The 14,617-nt window shown below is 44.2% G+C and overlaps 1 protein-coding gene across 2 annotated transcripts; it reads left to right on the forward strand.

Annotated features, from left to right (window-relative positions):
• Positions 1-3,703: 3,703 nt before the first annotated feature.
• On the forward strand, positions 3,704-5,982 carry LIPT2 (lipoyl(octanoyl) transferase 2). Of its 2 annotated transcripts, none has more exons than XM_027579865.2 (2): positions 3,704-4,288; positions 5,050-5,982. In XM_027579865.2, exons 1-2 carry the CDS (start codon positions 3,841-3,843, stop codon positions 5,277-5,279), a joined length of 678 nt encoding a protein of 225 aa, XP_027435666.1. In that variant the 5' UTR covers positions 3,704-3,840; the 3' UTR covers positions 5,280-5,982. The 2 variants fall into 2 exon arrangements, with proteins under 2 accessions (XP_027435666.1, XP_035578806.1); XM_035722913.1 differs by having other exon boundaries at positions 3,704-4,059.
• Positions 5,983-14,617: the final 8,635 nt, after the last annotated feature.

Here is a 14,617-nt window from a genome sequence, read left to right on the forward strand (position 1 = left end):
ATTTGCCAGAGAGAGAAAGAGAGAGCACAAGCAGGGGGAGCAGCAGGCAGAGGAAGAGGGCGAAGCAGACTCCCCACCGAGCAAGAAGCCCAATGTGGGGCTCGATCCAAGGACCCTGGGATCATGACCTGAGCCGAAGGCAGACGCTTAACCGACTGAGCCACCAAGGTGCCCCTATTTACCCCTTATTGGATATATAAGTTGCAATTATCTTCTCCCATTCAGTAGGTTTTTTGTTTTGTTTTGTTGATGGTCTCCTTCACTGTGCAAAATCTTTTTATTTTGCTGTAGTCCCAATAGTTTATTTTTGTTTTTGTTTCCCTTGCCTCAGGAGACATATCTAGAAAAATGTTTCTACAGCTGATGTCAAAGAGATTACTGCCTATATTTTCTTCTTGGAATTTTATGGTTTCAGGTCTCACATTTAGGTCTTTAATATATTTCGAGTTTATTTGTGTGTACAGTGTAATAAAGTGGTGCAGTTTCATTCTTTTGCATGTAGTTGTCTAGTTTGCCAACACCATTTGTTGAAGAGACTTTTTCCCATTGCATGTTCTTGTCTCCTTTTCATAGATTAATTGTCCATATAACCATGGGTTTATTTCTGGGTTTTCTATTCTGTTCTATTGATCTATGTGTCTATTTTTGTGCCATTTCCATACTGGTTTGATTACTACAGCTTTGTAGTATATCTTGAAAACTGATACTGTGATACCTCCAGTTTTGTTCTTCTTTTTCAAGATTGCTTTGGCTATTTAGAGTGTTTTGTAGTTTCATACATTCATAGGATTATTCATAATCCATAGGATTATTTGTTCTAGTTCTGTGAAAAATGCTCTTGGTATCTGCTAGGGATTTATGCCCAACTGGTTTTTGACAAAGATGTAAAAGCAATTAAATGAAGGAAACACAGGCTTTTGAACAAAAGGTGCTGGAGCAATAGGACATCCATAGGCAAAAAAACAAACAAGCAAACCAAACCAAACCAAACCAAAAACAAAAAACAACCCTCCCCTCCAAAAAACTAAAAAAAACATGACCAAAGTTTCAAAACATAGGGGAAACACAGGAGAAACTCCTCAGAATGTAGGGCTAGGCAAAGACTTCTTAGACCAAAAGCATGATCCATGAAAGGAAAAGCAGATAAATTGGACTTTATCACAATTACAAACATTTGCTCTTCAAAAGACCTTGTTAAAAGGATGAAAATACAAGCCACAGAGTGCCTGGAACTATTTACAAATCATGTATCTGAGAATATATAAAGAATTCTAAAAACTGAACATTAAAACATCACAATTAGAAAATAGGCAAAATACATGAACAGACATTTCACTGAAGAGGATATTCAGGTTGAAAATAAGCACATGAAGAATGTTCAACATCATTAGCCATTAGGGAAATTCAAGTTAAAGTCACAACAAAATGTGACTCTACTACTACTAGAATGTCTAAAAAAAAATGGTGACAATGCCAAATGTTGTCAAGGATGCAGAGAAATTAGATCACTCATAGATATATTGCTGGTGGGAATACGAAATGGACAACTACTCTGGAGAGCAGGATGGCAATTTTTTTAAAAAACTAAACATGCAAGCACCATATGACCTAGCAATTGTACTTGTCAGCATTTATTCCAGATAAATGAAAACTTATGTTCACACAGAAAAACCCTGTACACAAATATTTGTAAGCAGTTTTATTCAGGATATCTGAAAACTGGAAAGAACCTAGCTGTTTTTCAGTGGGAGAATGGATAAACAAAATGTGGTACATCCCTACCATGGAACACTACACATCAATAAAAAGAAATGAACTATTGTTACATGCAACAACCTGGATGAGTCTCCAGAAAATTATGCTGAAAAAAAAAAGTAAATTCCAAAAGTTTACATATTGTGTCATTCCATTTATATAACACAGATTTGTGTTTGCCAAGAGTTAAATAGCAGTATAGATATAAAAGAAGAACATGATGGAGGGGCGCCTGGGTGGCTCAGTCATTAAGCATCTGCCTTCGGCTCGGGTCATGATCCCAGGGTCCTGGGATCGAGCCCCACGTTAGGATCCCTGCTTGGCAGGAAGCCTGCTTCTTCCTCTCCTACTACCCCTGCTTGTGTTCCCTCTTTGGCTGTCTCTCTCTCTCTGTCAAATAAATAAATAAAATCTTTAAAAAAAGAAAAAAGAAGAAGAAGAAGAACATGATGGATCCTTGTGCTTATGGAAATGTTCTGTATCCTGACTATATTAATGTCAATATCCTAACTGTGACATTGGCAAGACATTACCATTAGGGAAAACTGGGTAAAGCGTACACAAGATCTCTCTGTATTATTCCTCACAACTGCATGTGAATCTATAATTTTCTCAAAATAAAAAAATTAATTAAGATGTTACCTTTGTGGTTTCTCTCTTGTCTGAATCCTGATTGATACAATACCCTTCATCAGACTGGGGAATTTCTCTTCTCTTCCTAGTTTTCTCCAGTTTGCCGGGAGTTTTAGTCAGGATAGGTGATTTTTGCCAACTGCTTTTTTTTGCACCTACTGAAAATAATCATGTGGTTTTTCAAATTATATTGTTTGATTTTAAAATGTTAAACCAACCTTGCATTCCTGGGATAAACATTACTTCATCATGATGTATTAATCCTTTTGTACATTGCTGGATTCAACTTGCTAATATTTGCTTAAGATTTTTATGATGTCTATATTAGGAAATGTCTTTCAGACACCTAAGGGAGTGAAGTTAATTAGTTTCTACAATTAAAAAAGACCTAAGCAAAAAGAGTAAAATATTAAATTTTGACAAGGCTGGATGGTGGGTAAACAGTAATTTGTTGCATTATTGTCTACACTTTCCTGCTTTCTTATTTTTGTTTTTCTTTCTTTTCAATTGAACAATCCTTACCTTTAGCTTGGAAGATAGATTGAGAGGACAGATTGAGGACATAATAACTGGGTTCTTTATGCTATTAGAACTACAGGGGTGGGATAGCCTTATGCAACCTCTTCCCCTAGAAATAGGCCTAACAACACATAGTTGGTACTCAGTGATAAGTTTATTGAATGAGTTCAGATTTCTTTGAATGACAATCCAACACAACATAATGGATACTGTGGTCCAGATCCACCCTCAGGACCTAGCGTCATTCCCCCAGCTTCTGGGAGTAGGCTGGTTTATGGCTCCTAATTCTCTGGGTATTGCCTTCCACAGAAGCAAGCAGCCTTGCCGAGAGTTACAGATAGAGCCTCTATCACTACTCAGTGATAGGACAAAAACTTCTGGCCCCTGTTCTTTAATTTGAAATAACTCTTAAAGGTCATCCCCGGCTCAGAGCATTCTTTGAGACAGGCTGAGGCCTCTGCCGCGGTTGTTTCAGTTTAACTTCTCCCGCTGCGAATCCTGCTTCCATCACTCTTACAGCTCCCCGCCATATTTCTGCACGTTCACCTCCTTTTCGCTCTCTTCCTCGGGTAATTCCACCAGGACACACATTACCTTATTTTATGTTCTTTTCCTAGCAGTTAGCCGTATGTGAAGTAACCTTATTTAATGCTTTAACACTTGGCTTATTGTCTGCAGTAAGACTGTAAGCTTCCCAGGACAGACTCTTTTCCCCATACCCGGGGCACCACTGTATCAAACGCCTACTGGCTGTTGAAATGAATGAGTGGAAGAGACACACCTGATACTGGGTCTTGGGCTCACAATCTCTCTAGAGCCTACGACCAGCTCTTTGGAGCAGGGGCTGGGGACGTGCCTCCGAGTCCCCGCCCCTCCTGTCACGCCCACAGGCCAAGGCAGGGGGCGGACCTCGCAGACGTCCCGGCTGAAGCTATGCGGCTGCCCGCGGTACGGCTGGTGCGGCTAAGCCGGATACCGTACACCGAGCTGCTGGCCCTGCAGGAGCGCTGGCTGCGGCGGCTACAGGCCGAGCCAGGCACTGAGGCGGGCGCGCTCCTGCTCTGCGAGCCCGCGGGGCCCGTGTACACATCCGGGCTGCGCGGCGGCCTGACGCCGGAGGAGACGGCGCGGCTGCGGGCCTTGGGCGCCGAGGTACGCACCACAGGCCGCGGTGGCCTGGCCACCTTCCACGGCCCAGGCCAGCTGCTCTGCCACCCGGTCCTAGACTTGCGACGCCTGGGCCTGCGCCTGCGCACGCACGTAGCGGCGCTGGAGGCGTGCGCCGTGCGCCTGTGCGAGTTCCAGGGCTTGTCCGGTGCTCGCGCGCGGCCCCCGCCCTACACTGGCGTCTGGCTTGGGGAGCGCAAGGTCTGCGCGATAGGTTAGTGCGGAGGGCCGAGGCGGGTCCGGGGGGCGGGACTTGGCGGGGCTGGACCAATGGAGGTGAGAGCAAGCTCGGGCTGGGCGGAAGTGTATCTGGCGCGGGCTTTGAATCAGAACGACCCGCTGCGTTTGAGGTGTTAAGCCTTCTCACTGATCTCTTATATCCACAGCCCTCAGGAGGGCCCTCAGTAGTCATCTCATCCAATATTCATATTTTTGAGAAATGAATTGCTAGGTTACTAACAATGAATCACAGTGTCTGGACAATGATGGAGCATAGTAATTTTCAAACTTTTTCTTTTTTTTTTAAAGCAACAGAATCTCGGAGCGCCTGGGTGGCTCAGTCGGTTAAGCGGGGCTGCCTTCGGCTCAGGTCATGATGCCAGGGTCCTGGGATCGAGCCCCACATCAGGCTCCCTGCTCAGCGGAGAGCTTGCTTCTCCCCCTCCCTCTGCCTACTGCTCTGCCTACTTGTGCTATTTCTCTCTGTGTCAAATAAATAAATAAAATCTTTAAAAAAAATAACAGAATCTCTGTTAAAGACATTTTCTGGAATCTCTGTAATAAGTGCAGGAGCTGTGGAGCCACACACCCCTCCCCAGCCATGTCCCCCTTCCCCGATCTATGCACAACCCCTTGGGTGCTCAGAAACAGCTGGAAAACCAGTGATGGAGTCCAGTTCCTTCATCACACTGAGGGAGATCATGAAGCCCGGGGAGGGAGGATATCTACTCTGAGACCCTTTTCCTTGTCTTGCAGGAGTCCGCTGTGGAAGGCACATCACGTCCCACGGCCTGGCTCTGAACTGTTCTACAGACCTTGTGTGGTTTGATCACATTGTCCCCTGTGGGTTGGTTGGGACAGGTGTCACCTCTCTGAGTGAGGAGCTCCAAAGGCACGTCACTGTGGATGAAGTAATACCACCTTTCCTTGAGGCCTTTAAAGAGACCTACAAGTGCACGTTGATCTCAGAGGACAGCTCCAACTGAAGAGTGTTCATGTTATCACAGCTGGGAGGTCCTGCTTGAAAAGCACCAAGACTGACTTGGGAGTCACTGAAACCCAGATTCTAGACTTGGCTCTGTCATTCAGTCACCATGAGACTATGAGCAAAGCATGACCTCTTAGCCATTGTTTCCATATGTTTGCTGGTTTATTTATATCTTCTCACCTACCTCAGAAACAGTAGATGTGAAAACATTATGAAAAGAAACACATGCTATGTAAATGTAACATTAGCACTACTGACACCCCATTTTCTCAGCTTAGAGAAACTCAGATATAGAGAATCCGTTCTCAAATATTTATTACCTCCTAAATAATGTATTTAATTGGGCAATTCTGGGCTCCAGTTCCTTTGATTTTGTGGGAATCATATCTCTAGATAGCCCAGGTGAGGATGATATGTGGGGAGCTTTATGCAATAAAAGGGAAAGGAATCTTTAAAGAATAAAATGAGATCTTGACTTCTTGCATTGGATTGCCAAGCCTGATAACTATTTTTAGTTAGGTAACCTGAGTTAGACCAGAGCCCAGGAAAAGACAAGAATAATTTCTCACACTGTACAAATGCCAAAGGTAGAAGTATGTTTTCCTTAAATGAGATCTCTAAATTTATAAGGCTGTGTATTAACTATTCATTGCTATGTAACAGATCACCCCAAAACTTAATGACTTAAAACAATAAACATTATCTCATATATATTCTGTGGGTCAAGAGTTTGGGAAAAGCCCAGCTGGGTGATTTTGGGTTGAGATCTCTCATGAGGTGTAGTCAAAATGTCCACTGGATCAGCTGTCATCTGAAGGTTTGGGCATAGAGGATCCATTTCCAAGATGGTTCACTCTGCTTCGTTGGTACTGGTTGTCGACGAGGCCTGCATTCCTCACCATGTGGGCCACTCCACAGAGCTACTTGTTCCCCTGGAGCAAGTGATGCCAGAAGGAGACAAGGTGGAAGCCACAAGGTATTATGACCCAGCCTTGGAAATTACACAGTCATTTCTATCATTTCCTAATAGATGAATCTGACTCAGTGTGGAAGAGACTGCACTGGGTGAGGGGAAGTGAAGATCGTTAGGGACTATCTTGGAGACTGGCTACCATAAGCAGTTAGGGTGGAAAGATCCTTGAATGAGAAGTCAGATGACCCAGGTTGCAGTACCAGCTCTTTGGGCAAGTCATTTACCTCTCTGGGCTTCAGTTTCCCCTATATAAGCACTGTCCAATAGGAATAAAATGTGAGCCACACTGTAATTTTACTTTTCCAGTAGCCACATTAAAAAAGGAAAAATAGGGCACCTGGGTGGCTCAGTTGGTTAAGCGACTGCCTTCCGCTCAGGTCATGATCCCGGAGTCCCAGGATCGAGTCCCGCATCGGGCTCCCTGCTCAGCGAGGAGCCTGCTTCTCCCTCTGACCCTACCCCCCTCTCGTACTCTCTCTCTCATTCTCGCTCTCTCAAATAAATAAATAAATCTTTAAAAAAAAAAAAGGAAAAATAAACAGGTGGCATTAATAACACTTTAACCTAATATAAAAATGTTTTACATTCCCTTTCTCCATGCTATATCCAGAAATTCAGTGTGTATTTTCCACTTGTGGCACATCTCATTTTGGAGTTGTCACTCTTCAGAAATTCAGTAGCCACATGTGGCTACCATATTGCAAAGTACAGCCTTAGGTAATATTGTATCCAAAGTCCTTTTTGAGCTTCCGGGGTCCTGTGGCCCTGCTGGCTTCTAGAAGAAAGGTGAGTCTTCCTACCTCTAAGGTTTGATGTTTAACTCTGCACACAGTTTTTATCAGTTATTCAAGCTGAAATGGACTTTGGAGGTATGTTCCTGCCTGCACATTGTACAGAGATGAAACCAAGACTTTAGAAGAAACTTGCTCAAGGCACACAGTAAATTAATCACAAAGCCATGCCTGGGTGCCAGATATAAGCCCCGTTCTCATGCTCTTTTCCTGCTGTGCACACTGACTTAGAGCTCAGGACAGTATGCTTTACAAGGCATGGACACTTGGTCAATATTAGTTGATTGGTGGTTTGTGCACCCATTATTTACCCATATCTCTTCTAGGCCTCCCCCCATGGAGTGAGCCAACAGTGCTGTTGTAGGAATATGGGGGGTGGATAGTAGTTGATAATTACTTTGCAGTATTATTGCCAAGAAGGGAAATAATTATTCCAGGAAAAGTAGAGTTAGATTCTCATGGTTGGAAGGCTGTGCACAGTGTTGCTCCCCATCCAGTACTTGGTTACCCTCTCTAGCAACCATAATAAAGTGACCATACAGCCTGGTCTTGAATACCTCCAGAGACTGGGAAAGAAACATTTACTCAACACTTATTTTTAGTACCAGGTACTGTGTTAGCCCTCTTAAGTACATTCTCTCAATCAGCAGCCTGTCCCATGTTTCTGGATCATTGGGAATCATTTTGCACTGGGAATCAATGACTGAGTTACCTGACCTTCCTGAGCCTCCGTTTCATTAGGTTCAAGGCTTGGCACAGAATAAACAGCAGAAGATATATGGTAGTTTTTAGTGTTGTTCACCAGCTATTTCAGGCAGGACTGTACTGTGTGGCTCCCTTGTCGTTAGTCGGGGCCAAGCAACTTGTTCTGATCAATGAGTTATGAATGGAGGTGACATGCCACAATGGAGCACTGAATTGCTGGTGTCAGAGCCCTTATGGTTTCTCTTTCCTTCTGGAAGAGTGACCAACATTCAAGATGGGTGGCTGCTTTCTGAGGGACTGCATGAGCAGAGGCCCCCCGCTGCTGCTGGACATGCGGTGGAGTTAAGCCACTGAAATGTGGGCGTTGTTCATTACCACCGCATAACCGAGCCTCTTCTAACTGATGCAATATGTTTATATTAATAGGACTCTTATATTTGCAAATGTAGAAACCTCACTCTAACTTATGCAAAAAAAACAAATTAAAGAGTGACAGTGGGGGCATTATTGGAAAAGGTCCTGGGGGGTCTTATAAAATTCAAGGTTAGACTGCAGCCAGGCTCAAGAGCAACACCAGAGCATGTAGCCCTTTAGGAACCCAGATAGTCTTTTCTCTCCTCCCTGGCAGGCTTCTTGGTGTGTCTGCTTCGCTTGCTTTAGTCCAGCTTTCTCTGTTTCCCGGGCTGCATGCCGGCTGCTGTTATCCATGATTATTGGAGTCGAGTCGAGGCAAATCCTTAGGTGTCTGGCTTGAGCAACCAGGTGGATGCTAGAGGTATTGCTGGGATGGGAAACACTGGGTGAAGACCAAGTTTGGAGAGAAAGAGAATGAGTGCAGTGTTAGGTAAATCAAGTTTGAAACACTTGTGGGAGATGCAAGTAGAGAGGGCCAAGGGGCAGTGGGTGTGTGGATCTAGAACATGGGTGTGATGAGTTATGGTTTAGGTCTGGAGACAGAAGAGGAGGGCAGAGGACTGATAAACGTGAGGTATGGGACGAGGAGGGGCAGGCCAAGGAAGGGGGAGGCAATAGGCAGAGAAATATTTGGGGGTGCAGAATGAGACAACAGGACAATGTCATCCACTCTTCCAGCAGCCTGGGATTGCCAGGCATCCTGGAAGAGCCAAGCCTCCAAGAACAGGTGGACTGTGGGTCGTTAGAGCCAGGAGGATGCAGAGCAGAAGGCCAGGGTTTGGCAGAGGCCAGGCCCATGGGATCAGGTCAGGCCACTGCTATGGGTTCCTGGCTCTTCTTCCTGCCTGGACAGAGCCCACCCCCAGTTTCCCACAGGAGTCCTTCCTCAAGGAAGGAAGCTAACTAAGCATATGAAGAAGGATATTTAACACCCTGGCTTTCCTACGTCCAGAAGGCCTCTTCTTGTTTATGCAGAATCTTCTCCCCATAAATAAACAGACTGTCCAGGGTCTGGTGAATAAGTGCTAAACGTAAGGATGTGACTGGTTTGGCATCTTGTTCTTCCTTGCCAGCTCTGGCAGCGTGACTAGATACACCTTACTTCTTGGGAAAAGCCTCTCTCTGAAAGCCCTATGGAAATCGGATTTTTGCAATCTAAATCGGATTTTTCTTTTTACCAAATTATAATTTTCCATACATATAATCATACCATATTATAGTATCTATAAAATTTAAAAATAAAACAATGCTTGTACTACCACCTGACAACCCATCCCCTACATTTGTGTGTCTTTACTACTTGATCACGAACAAACATATTTTATGTACTTGTCATTATGTGGATAAAATTATGTATACTCTTTTAAGCTAAACCTAATATTACATAAATTTTCCCACATTGGTACATAATCTTTACAATTATATTTTTGAATGCCTTAATTTTGTTTTTATTTCTTTTAAAACTGAGAACTGAAGATTTTTTAAAATATAGGTAATGCAAATTAAAAAGGTGCAAAATGGTGGCTTTGAAATGTAAGTCTTGCTCCTACTCTTTTCCTCTGTAAACTCAGTTTTTTTCCTGGAGGCTGATTGGTGGTAAATTGTTTTTTATATACTTCAGAGATATTTTATGCATATATAAGTGTGCATGATTATATACATTTTTTTCATATAGTAACATACTATATCCACAGCATTGCACTTTGGAGATTGTTTCAGATTATTATATAAAGAGCATCCTCATTTTATTTTTTTTAATATTTTATTTATTTATTAGAGAGAGAGTGCACGAGCAGGGGGAGAGGCAGAGGAAGAGGGAGAAGAGCTCACAAGCAGGACACCCTGCTCAGCAGGGATGTGGGGCTCGATCCCAGGACCCTGGGATCATGACCTGAGCCGAAGGCAGATGCCCAACCAACTGAACCTCCCAGGCGCCCCAGGATCCTCATTTTAAAAAATGACTACGGAGTATTCTATTCAGTGGATTTCTTATGATTTATTTAGCTAGTACCTTACTGAGGACATTTAGGTTATTACTAACCTTTTGCTTTTACAAGCAAGGCTGCAATGAAAATTCTTCTGTGTGTGTGTGTGTGTGTGTGTGTGTGTGTGTGTGTGTGTTACATTGCACAAGGTGAATACAAAGGTTGCATCTTTAGAAGTGATTTTCTGAGTCAAAGGATATGTGCATTTTTATTTTAATGGATATTGTCATATTGCCTTCCATTAAAGTTATACCAATTTATATTCCCATCAATAGTGTACAAGGGAGATGCCTGAATTTTAAATGTTCTAGCATCTTAGATTTTTTTTTCATTTTTAAAGTTTTTTGGTGTAACAAAAAACTTTTGGTTTTTAACAAACAACAATGAACCCCATGTATCCATCATGCAGCTAATACAATCATCAACTCAAGGCCAACCCTAGTTTGTTTAAAGTGGGACCTGCTTCTGGCTCCCTCCCGGGATTATTGTGAAGCAAATCATAGATACCATATTATTTCATCCATAAATATTTCAGCATGTATTCCCCAAAGATAAGGACTCAAAAAAGAAAACCTTCAATATCAACAAATGTCCAGTTAGTATTCCCCAGATTTTTCCAATTGTTTGCTTGTTCCTTTTTTTCACAGTTGGTTTGTTCAAATCAGGATTCAAATACTGGATTTGGTTCACATGTCTCACAAATGTCTCCTTAGTCTCTTTTCACCTATAGATTCCTCCCACAACTTTTTTTTTTAAGCTTTTTCTCCTGTGTTTCCTGAAGCTTGAAAGATAAAGCCTGATGCTTTATAAGATTTGGCAAGTCAGCTTCATAAGTGGTGGTGTGTTCTTGAGGCATGCAGTATCTTTGTTTTTTTCTCTTTTTCGTGACGATTATTCCCTAGATCCATTATTTTGTTAGGCGTTTATAAAATGTGATATTCTTTTTTTTTTAAGATTGTATTTATTTATTTGACAGAGAGACACAGCGAGAGAGGGAACACAAACAGGGGGAGTGGGAGAGGGAGAAGCAGACTTCCAGCTGAGCAGGGAGCACGATGTGGGGCTTGACCCCAGGACCCTGGGATGACCTGAGCTAAAGGTAGATGCTCAATGACTGAGCCACCCAGGCGCCCCACAAAATGTGCTATTCTGATTCTGTTGTGCCTTTTTCACTTACTAGGCTGGAGAATGTTTACAGAACTCAACAAGACCAGTGGCATTAGTGTTATTGGTACTTTATTGTTTTTTGGTTTTGTTCATATTCAATAAAAGTTTGTACTGAATAAAAAATTACCTATATAAAAGATATGCTTTTATAGTTGCATTAGAATTTATACTGAGTTTAAATTTGAACATATTTGGATTGCCAGCACTGAGTACCTCAATAATTTTTGAGGAATCCATACATTATTCAAATCCAAGAGACGCTGGTCTAAGGCTAAAATGTTACATATTTGCAATACCTAAATTGCGAGGTTTTCTAAGCCAGAGACTGTTTGTGTTTGTATCCTAGTACCTAGCATGTAAAAGGAAGCAAGTTTCTTATCTACGTTGTTACGAAGAATTTCCTATTGCCTCCACATTGGTTCTTTTGTGGACAGACATCAATATCCAGTCTGTGAAGTGCTCGTTATGGCCGTGCTCAGGCAGGCTTCCATCCCTACAGAATTCTGACTGTTAGACAGGTATTCCTCCTCCTAAACTGAAACCCGCCTCCAACACGGTCATAACTCTACCCTCCTGCAAGGCCTCCTCTGAGAGTCCTATCCTGGCCACGTCTATCTACATCCTCCTCTAATGGCAGTGGCCACACTGTTATAGTTACTTTGTTCCGCATCTGACCCTGTCCAGACTGTGGTCTCTCCAGGCAGGGACTGTAGCTGCATCCTCTGTGGCCTCCTCAGGCCCAGCCCAGGGCCTCACACAGAAGAAGTACCCAGAAATGGCCTGTTGGGTCAGCAAATGTGGTCTCTTCTTCAGGTTTAACTTTCCTGATTCTTCTGTTCTTCACAGAACATGGTTTCCAGACTCCACACCGCTGCCCTCACATCAATAGGCTCTAATTGGCTAATGTGCCTTTAATCTGTGTTACTTGGAGCTGAAGAGAGCATGACCGGTATGGGATGGCCAGTGTGAGGTGTGTCAGCTTGTGCTGGGCCCTGAGGACACAGGGAAGGATCCGACTTCGTCCCTGTCTTCAGGGAACTCACAGCTTTGTGGAGGAGACATACCTGTAAATAAAATTCATAATAAACTGTTACAAGTATCATGAGAGAAGTTTGCACAGAGTACTATGGAAACAGAGGTGAGAAATCATAAAAGAGAGGAGGGGCAGAAAAGGCTCAAGGTGACATTGAATGAGAATTCTAGGCTGTAAATAAGAAAAAAAAAAAAACAACACCTCAAACTAGCTCAAATGAAAAGAGAGTATCTCAGAACTCAAACTAAAAAGTCTGGGGCTTGACTTCAGGCACAGATTGATCCAGGAGGAGGTAGCAGGTAAGGGTGAGTTAGCCAGCTCCAGCAAGAAGGTGCTCCAGGCGGAGGGAATAGCACAGCAAAGGCCTGGAGGGGAGAGAGAGCATGTGGGTATTTGAGGAACTGCGGATTGTCCTCCTGCCTCTTTCTAGGGTGAACAGCCTGGGTTCACAGCCTCCTCACATATTCCTTCATTCTCCTGCTCCTCTCTCCTACTCCTTGCCCAGAGCAGGATAAAGAGGAATGGGGCAGGCCGTTGCCACCCATCAGACCGTTGCCCCTCCTGCTTGCCCCTCCAGATGCCCACCACCCTTCTCCACCCACCACAGGCCTCCTTGCTCTGGAGCTCCCATCTGGGTTGGGGCAAAGGGAGATAGTGCTAGAAGACCATAAAGAAGGGAAGGAGTAGAGGGAGAGAAGGGTACTTACTTCCTCAGCTCTTTCCCTGTGGGGTCAGCACGGGTTGAGTTGGGTTGGGCTGGGTTGGGTGCCATCTGCCATCTCTACCAAAAGCCACAGCTCCAGCCTGCTGGCCTCTGCAGTTTCTAGTAACCCCTTCCTCCCCTGCCCTTGGAGCCCTGCTATGGTGTCCCTCCTCACCATTGCTAGCACCATTCCTTGCTGGCTTCCTGAACCCTCCTCATACTCTCTTCAAATTACCCAGTTTCAGGGAGCCATCTGTTTCCTGCCAGAAACCTGCCTGAAACACAACCCTCACCTGCACCAGAGGTGAGTGGGGGGCATGCTGGGCCCTGTGAAGGGCTGGGTGCCTGTGAGGGGATAGTGTTATTCAGCTCAACTCGATTCCACTGTACTCACCTCTCTCCAGCCTGACCCACAAGGGCCCAGGGCTGTTCTCAGCACTTTACGCACTTTATGTAATCCTCACAGCAAATAACAAACCCACAAGGTTGAATTACTGGCTGTGTTTTAAGAAGAGGAAAGCGGCTCAGCTGAAGATTTGCCCAAGTTCATATAGTTAGAGGCAGGTCTGTGGTTTGAACTCAAGTCTGGGCTCCCAGAGGCTGTGCATTAAACCGCACCCCTATGACTCCCACTCTGCTCTCCTCACAGGTCAAGTGAAAGGACCAAATGGGACAGCTGGTGCTTTTCAGACTCTAAAGAGCCAACACACCTCGTTGGCCTGAGAACTGTGGTATGTCCCATCCCTACTAGAAGGCCAGAGCACTGGAAGTTCGGAGCTGACAGAGTCTGGTAAGTGCTGTCTTTAAGAGAAGTGCAAGGGGCCCTAGGAGGATGTATCAGTCTGGGCCTGCAGGAAGCAGACGAACATCTCAGGACGGTAATTTGAGGAGGCTCGATTCACAGAGGTGGGCAGAGAGTAGGGAAGCCACAAGGGATCGATCACGAGGTACCCTGGAGCTGGAAACATTTGGGCATCATTAAGTCCTCAGGCCTGTAGGGGAGAGGGAAGGGGGTAATCACAGGAACACGGAAACAGGGAGCGCTCTGAGATGGGGCTGACAGTTGGAAGCTGGGAGCTTCGGTTGAGGGATGCAGCAAGAGAAACAACAGCAAAACTTTTTTGGTTTTTTTTTTTAAGTTAAATATATCAGATGATGTTAGGTGTTACTGAAAAATAAGGCAGAAAAGGGAGTTAGGGTGGGCAGCAGAAGGGAGGGATTAGAATTTGTAAATGGAATGGCCAGGGAAGACCTCAGCAAGAAGGTGGCACTTAAGTAAAGACTTGAAGGAGGTGTATCTCCAGTTGAGTCTTCCTCTGATTCCTTCAGTCAGTGCACCCCACTCCCCTGCCCAACCTGTCCTAAGGTCAGGGCCTTGTCTCCAACTTCTTTGTATTAGAGTTCCTTGAAGATCATTCTCAAACTATGGTCTTCCTAGGACAGGAATCCTGTTCCATCCTTTCTTTTCTCATCTAATAGCAATAGGAGCTGCCATTTATGAAGCACATGCGTGATGCTGGGCTCAGCTCTGGGCCCCTTACACACACTGGTTCATCTAAGCCTTG

This window comes from Zalophus californianus, chromosome 11, assembly GCF_009762305.2.
Source record: "Zalophus californianus isolate mZalCal1 chromosome 11, mZalCal1.pri.v2, whole genome shotgun sequence".
In the NCBI taxonomy this organism is placed as follows: domain Eukaryota; kingdom Metazoa; phylum Chordata; class Mammalia; order Carnivora; family Otariidae; genus Zalophus; species Zalophus californianus.

Bases quoted from the DNA above. Each gene is read 5' to 3' on its own strand.
- LIPT2 (XM_027579865.2), top strand. From the start codon at position 3,841: ATGCGGCTGCCCGCGGTACGGCTGGTGCGGCTAAGCCGGATACCGTAC. The intron at 4,289-5,049 runs GTTAGTGCGGAG...CTTGTCTTGCAG, and splicing joins GCGCAAGGTCTGCGCGATAG to GAGTCCGCTGTGGAAGGCAC.